The 7,893-nt window shown below is 38.5% G+C and overlaps 1 protein-coding gene across 1 annotated transcript; it reads left to right on the top strand.

The window, feature by feature from the left end:
* Positions 1 to 1,494: 1,494 nt before the first annotated feature.
* LOC103582718 (zinc finger protein 596-like) lies at positions 1,495 to 4,880 on the top strand (the record flags this gene model as incomplete). Its single annotated transcript, XM_008564236.1, has 1 exon — positions 1,495 to 4,880. A coding segment is annotated over one exon (1,146 nt), but the record flags the coding sequence as incomplete, so codon positions are not given.
* Between the last annotated feature and the right edge of the window lie 3,013 nt (positions 4,881 to 7,893).

Genomic DNA, 7,893 nt, shown 5'->3' with positions numbered 1-7,893 from the left:
AAAAAAAAAATGTGGCAAATCATGGATACTGCTTGCCTTGTGCTGAGTCTGTGAATTTACTTAAAGTTGGTGGAGAGGAGAATTTTAATAACAAATTTCTAAGTGTAAATTTTATAATTTGCATCTAGAATTATAATTGCAAGTTCACTGGGAAATCTCCAGGTTATGCCACACTTAGTATTTCTTTTTGTGGAGTTTTATGTATTTATAATGTATTATGTCTTTAAGTATATCTGAAAGTCAGGTAAATGCCCAGGTCAGACTAAGAACAATGTGACGAGAATCCCAAATACTGAACTTTCTGTACATATCACCCTGTCTCTTTGACCATGCTCCCCTTAATATTGGTAGAGATGGCCCTGCTAGAAGCAGAATGTCTGTAATGTTTTAGGAATCCATGACCTTTGAGGATATAGTTGTAGACTTCACCCAGGAAGAATGGGACCTGCTGGACACATCCCAGAGAAAGCTGTTTAGAGATGTGATGCTAGAGAACATTAGTCATCTAGTCTCTGTTGGTGAGTCTCTTAATATTTGTTGCATGCGTGCGTGCGTGTGTGTGTGTGTATTCATTCTTTCATTGATTTATTAATTCATTCTACAAGTGTTAGAAGAGCTTTTCTACCTGTCATTCCAAACTCTGCCTGGATTCTTTCATGACTTTTACAACTACCTGAGAGCTATTTGTTTCTTTACTTTTCACTTATATTAATTTTTTATCCCAGTAGAATGTAATCTTTCTGACCACAGTGTTGTTCTTCTTGCTACTCAATCTTCGACACTCAGAACAGTGTTGGCAACTCACTGTTTTTAAATAGAAAGATAAATGTACTGATTTTTAAAATATTGTTATTCTGCTGTAGGATCTCTTGCACAGAGAATCTAGATTGTTCTGATGGAGCATGTGTTTATTGGATTATTTTTGAATATTCAAACACTGAAAACTTGTAATTTCTCACTGATTGAAAATAGTGAGGATTCTGTAGTCTGTCTTTGAACTTAGGCATGGGCACCAGCAATTATTGGTCTTTAATGTCTTTGGGAACACATTCAGGAGTTATACCTTTGCTCATGAAAGACTGTTGATGTTGTTTTCAATGTACTCTTCCCTGGGTGACCTTCCTCATTAGTCGGCACTGTTCTAGGTGACCGTGTGTTATCAGCACAAAACTCAAAATCCATGTATCTTTTTTCTCCACAAACAGGCAAACAGCTCTGCAAATCAGGTGTGCTTTTCCCTTTGGAGCAAGGAAAAGAACTCTCAGAAGGAATAAGTGTTCTGCAAGGCCAGAGTCCAGGTGAGCTCCAAGAAGCTGTGTGCTTCACTAAGAGGAGCAGCATGGTCAGTGAGTGAGTAGGCCCTAAGAGTTACTAAATGAAGATTTCTTAAGTTAGTGATGTTTCTGAAATGTAGGCAAAGGCATATGGGAAAAATTCCTTAGGTATTGTCATTATACCTTACAGGTTCACACTGGAGAGAAACCATATAAATGTGCTCTATGTGGGAAAGCCTTCAGTAAATGTTTTAACCTTAGACAACATGAGAGAACTCACAGTGGAGAGAAACCATATGAATGTCATCTGTGTGGAAAAGCCTTCTCTCAATGTTCTCACCTTAAACAACATGAGAGGAGTCACAATGGAGAGAAACCACACGGATGTCATTTTTGTGGAAAAGCCTTCACTGAATCTTCTGTGCTTAAACGACATGAGAGAACTCACACTGGAGAAAAACCATACAACTGTCATGTATGTGGCAAAGCCTTCACGGAATCTTCTGACCTTAGACGACACAAGAGAACTCACACTGGAGAGAAACCGTATGAATGCCATCTGTGTGGAAAAGCCTTCAATCACTCTTCTGTCCTTAGACGACATGAGAGAACACACACTGGAGAGAAACCATATGAATGCAATATATGTGGTAAAGCCTTCAATAGAAGTTATAATTTTAGACTTCATAAGAGAGTTCACACTGGAGAGAAACCATATAAATGTGCTCTATGTGGGAAAGCCTTCAGTAAATGTTTTAACCTTAGACAACATGAGAGAACTCACAGTGGAGAGAAACCATATGAATGTCATCTGTGTGGAAAAGCCTTCTCTCAATGTTCTCACCTTAAACAACATGAGAGGAGTCACAATGGAGAGAAACCACACGGATGTCATTTTTGTGGAAAAGCCTTCACTGAATCTTCTGTGCTTAAACGACATGAGAGAACTCACACTGGAGAAAAACCATACAACTGTCATGTATGTGGCAAAGCCTTCACGGAATCTTCTGACCTTAGACGACACAAGAGAACTCACACTGGAGAGAAACCGTATGAATGCCATCTGTGTGGAAAAGCCTTCAATCACTCTTCTGTCCTTAGACGACATGAGAGAACACACACTGGAGAGAAACCATATGAATGCAATATATGTGGTAAAGCCTTCAATAGAAGTTATAATTTTAGACTTCATAAGAGAGTTCACACTGGAGAGAAACCATATAAATGTGCTCTATGTGGGAAAGCCTTCAGTAAATGTTTTAACCTTAGACAACATGAGAGAACTCACACTATAAAGACAATAAATGTGGACGATTCTTCAGACATAGCTTCAACCCCTAAATACACTAGAGGACTAACACATTGAAGAAACATTATGTCTGTAATTGTGGAAGAAGCTTTAGCCATCATTACTGCTTCACTCAACCTAAGTTAGTTTAAGATGGAGAGATTCCATATGTATTTTATCTATGTGGCTCAAACTGTAGACATTGGACTGATCATGTACAGCATGAGAGAACTCACACTATAAATCAAATGAATATGGAAGAATCTTTATCCACAGCTCTGTTTAACAAAAGGGGGGAAGCACATCTCAGAGAAATTCTGTGCTTGTCAACAATGTGGAAATAACCTCATTTATAATTCATCCTTTAAAGAATTGAATAAAATCCACAAGAGAAGAACCCTAACTGCAATTGCTGTACACTCTTATTTAGCTAAACACCAGTCTTGGTATGCACAAGAAAATTCAGCGTGGGGTAACTGCTCAAACAGTAAATAAGTGAAAATATTTGTTGCTAGGTAGATGAAGCCTCTTGGACAATTCCAGATATTCATAGTGGAGAAGTTATTCAATGAGAAATTGTTTTATTAATAGAGTAACACTTATATATTAGGCCAGGATTCACATGGTATAAAACACTCCCAATGTCATGAATGAAGGAAACTCTTCAGTTATTACTTATTCCTTAGTTAATAGCAGTATTTGGCCACTGAGGAGAAAACAGTCTGATACAAAAGTGGAAAAGCCTTCATGTAGATTTCATGTCTGAAAAGTCAAACTGTAAGAAAAATTTAAAAAGCCATTAAGCATATGATTTTGCAAAAAATTGGAATTTTGACCAAAGATTTGTTGTTGAAAACATGTAGGATAAAATGTAAAATTCTGAAGTGATCTGGGAGTATTGAATGCAGAATTTTGTAATAAGTAACAAAGATTAAACACAATTAGTAGTGGCAGAAATGCAGGTAGTAAGTGCTGTTGCTGAATAATCTAATGTTATCTAATGTTGGTAAAATTCTAGGCTTTTTATACAGTTTTAAACACATAAATTGGGGCCAATTAGAAAATAACATTGAATAGAACTGATACATGTAGAACACAAAAATTATATGTCCTAACTATAATATTAGTGGTATATGTGTACATGGCAATGATAAAATGAAACATCGATTATTAAACACACACTTAACAGGTAAAATGTCATGGTACATAACTTTGCCTCCTTTATTTAGAAACCACTTTATTGAAGTGTAATTGACAGTACAAGAACGTATACATGTTTAATGTGTACAACTTAGAGATACATTTACACTCATGAAATCATATATGCCATCTAAGCCATAAACACATTTATCCCCTCCAAAGGTTTTGTCCTTTGCTCTTTTCATTATTTTTTCTTTGTGATAAAAATACTTACATAAGGTCAACCATCATAGCAAATTTTTAAGTAAATATTACAGTGTTAAATATAGGCAGTATGTTGTAAAATTTACCTCCTTTTAAAATTTAATACTGCAAAATATTTAAAGTAATTGGAAATGAATCTATTCAAATAAAAATTGGCAGTCCTTTGTAATTGTGGGTACATTAGTGTGAACATTTCCCAGAAATCAGAATCAGAGTGTCATTCTGTGCAATAGAATTTTGTTGCCAAGGGCTTTTTTCTAAAACAAATGAGGACATGGAAGAAGAGTGGAGACATTTGGAGTATCCTATTTTCAGGATGCCTTATATACTTACACTAATTTATGTAATAAAAAAAAGCACTGACCCTTCTAGGGACAGGCAGAATACTGTTTAGCAAAGGTGGCAGAATAGAAAGGAGCCATGACAATCTGATCTTGCACATATTTTCCAGTGACAATGACCATGAATCTACAAATCACCAACTAGAAATGAGTCTCTCGAGTCCCAGCCCCTCCATACATGCAGAGGCTGAGAAATAAAGTTGGAGCTTCTCTACCAGAATGACAAGAGAAGGCTCCGTTCTTGGGTACACATTTGGAAATTATTAATATCCCTGTTTCAAACATGGGAAAACAGAACATAGATGCTTATAATTAATCTAGCCCATGTTTTTCTGAGGGATATGCAACACCCTCCTCAAATATTTCTGTGCTCTAGTTTGTATATTTTATGTGGCTGCTTTTATAAGTTTGCAAATGTTTTCTATGTGTAATGTTTGTTAAACACCTCCACCCATGGACCATAGCTTGTCAAACTCAGCACTTGTGCACTTCTTTATCTTTTCAGTCACTTCTTACTATTTTCTCTATTTTGCACTACATACTTACAGTTACTATAAATTACTTTTCTCCTGACTCCAGTCTAAAGATGTGTGGGTTTATTTGTCTTGTCTCTTTTTTTCTTTGTTTCTAACACAAACACAGATCATGTTTTTTAAAATTGTATGCGAGATATTGCCTAATAAAAAGGAAGGAACTGAAATTCTTGTTTTACCCAGAGATGTTGTCTATTCTCTCTCGAGTGAGGACCCGTCAACTTTCTTCCCCTCAGGAATTGAAATGAACTTTGGCTGGGTTGCAGCTTTGATTAGATTCAATCTGACCCCCATGCCTTTAGGTTCATTCTTAATTTATTGCATGCATCTTTCTGTAGTTGGATGTTATTTTCAAAATACCGTGGGACTGAGAAATAATACTGCTTTTCTTCTCCTGTCCCCACACAATAGCCTTTGGGGAAAAGCAGTCCCATGTGTGGTGATTCTCTAGGTTTCAATCCACCCACCCACTCCACATGTCCATACATTCATCTGCTTATTTTTATTTCCCAGTAGTGTCTTTCTGCCTATGATTTTCAGGGTCTGAACTAAGCCAATTCTCTGAGGTAGGGGAATGTGTAGTTTTCTCACTTCTCCTAACAAGTGCTCTTCTCTTTATGTAGTTTTAGTTCTTTAAGTCCTCTCTATTTTCACAACTCTCGGGCCTTTAAAGTTTATACTTTAAAATGAATCTATATTTTTTATTTTTTGCCTCCCATGGTATTAATTTCCAAATGCTTGAAAACAGTGAGTGTGGAAATGATACATCATTGGACTTCCTCTTTCTCATGTATTGTACCTCAACAAATCCTGTCTGAAGAGGTTGCACTCCAATACCTTAAAATAGTTGTTTTGCATATTTCATCTAGGTTTTGTTATTGTTATTGGTGTGTTGATCCAATTAAAGAAAAAAGTGGGAACTGAAATATTTTACTCTGAAATATTTTGAGAAAAGAATGCTTTATCTCTATTTTTATGAAGAAGATATTTAATTTAGAACTTTTACAATAATGATTATATATGCTGTGGATTGAATGTCTCCCCCCCAAACTTACTCCCCCCAAGCTCCACCCCCATTGTAACAGTGCTAAGAGGGTGGGAAATCCAATTATGGTATTTGAAAGGTGAGGCCTTTGAAAGGAGATTGGATCATGAGGACATTGCCATTGTGAATGGCTTAATCCATTCATGAAGTAATGAGTTACAATGGGCATAGTTCTGCTGGCTTCATGAGGAGATCCAGTGGGAAGTTTAGCTCTCTTGCTCAGCCCATTCTCACCATGTGATACCCGGTTGCCATGAGACCCTGTAGAGTTCCAACCCACAAGGCCCTCACCAGATGTGTTCCTGGGACCTTGTACTTCAAAGACTCCAAAACTAAGAAATAAATTTTGTTTATTTATAAATTACCCAGTTTCAGGTATAAAATTATAAGCAACAGAAATGGACTAATATAAGAAAAATTCTCTACAATTGACAACTTGGAATCACATCAAATCATTTCCTTCACCTGTCTCATGTACTACACACCAGCATAAGACCTGGCTCTGCTTGGTAGTGATAGAGGTAAGCACACATTTTGTCCCTGTGCCACCTGTGTCTCCGCTCTCAGCCCTGAGTTTCCATGTTGATGCTGAAATGTGAAGTTCCCCACAGTGAAAGTACACATATGCACAGCAAGGATTCTCAGACTGTTGTTTGTGTCAGAAATTGAGTGTGGTTATAGGGCATCGTCTTCCCCTCTTCCCATGGTGATTCCTCTCCTGTTGCCCTCTATCTCAGATGCATTCAGTCTTGCACTAAACCACATAGACCCCCAGGGTACATCCCCACAGCAGCTCCCATCACTCCAATCCTATGCAAACTCTCCTCCATCAGTTCTCTTCTTCCTCTGTTTTGCATTCTGACCCTGTGGAATCAGAGGGAATTTAGGTGACTGGCCACCTTCAGGTGCCTGGAACTGAGTAGTCCACCCTGATCCGTATTAGTGGGACATTTAACAAGGCTGTTTAACCAGTGGGAGGGCGAACAAGAGGAATCTTGCTCCAGGAGATCATTGCTCAACTTCCTCAGACCCTTTGGTGACTATAAGATATTTCTGATCCCCTTTCCCAAAAGAAACACAACCAAATATCCTAGATTTGGTGTCCACATCTCCACTTTCCTCCGGCGTCCCACAAACAGTCCAAGTCATTTCTCATTTTGGCGGGTGACTGACTTGCCTTTTAGGGGGTGTCTTTCCTTTTCTTTCAAGTGGTTTCTCCTTCACATTTGTTAAAGGGTCACTATGGAAGGGGATCCGTTGTGGGGAGGCTTGGATAGAGGGAGAGAGGGAACTGAGCCCCATCTCCAAGTCCAGGTGAAATAGTTTCAGTGTCTAGAGTGAGAAAGGGGCTAGCAGGGTGCACCAGCCTGTAGTTGCCTCTCAGATGGCAGGTGTGGCTCCCACCTATTAGATGACAACACTTCTCCTTCCTGACACTTCACCAGAGACCCACCTGGGCCAGACCAAGGAATGTTTCTGGTTATGTGATGCTTGGGACTCAGCCACAGGTGAGGTGAGGCTTGTGCAAGAAGGGTCCTGTGGGCATGTCCAGAAGCAGGAGAACAAGAGCAGAGGGGCAAAGGGCAAATAGTTCAGCCCTGTCTGATCTACAGTCCAGTCCCTAATCAGTAGAACTTGAGATCCTGCCAGGTTAATGCTGCTTCCTTCACCATGACATGCAAATGAGGGCCCTCTTGGAGTCCAGAATAAAGAATCACAGAAGCTAATCTAAATGAACAAAATAACTATTTTAATATATCTTCATTTAGAAAATTTCATCCTTAAAGACACACTGAAATATGACTTTTAAAAAGTTTTAGAAAGATAAAGCATCACCACAGACACCTCATCATGTATGTTTCAGGAAATACTCTCTGAGGGTGGTCAAAATACAAGGGGGAGGAGAGGTGTACAGGTGCTCTGGTTTGAGTGTCCCTTCCAAAACTCACGTTGAAATTTTGTTGCCCTTGTGGCAGTGTTAGGAGATGGGATCATTGGGAGGTTAGGG

This window comes from Galeopterus variegatus, unplaced genomic scaffold, assembly GCF_000696425.1.
Source record: "Galeopterus variegatus unplaced genomic scaffold, G_variegatus-3.0.2 Scaffold17543, whole genome shotgun sequence".
Lineage (NCBI taxonomy): Eukaryota > Metazoa > Chordata > Mammalia > Dermoptera > Cynocephalidae > Galeopterus > Galeopterus variegatus.
Note: the sequence above shows the minus strand (reverse complement) of the source record. Positions and strands in the feature narration are given on the sequence as shown.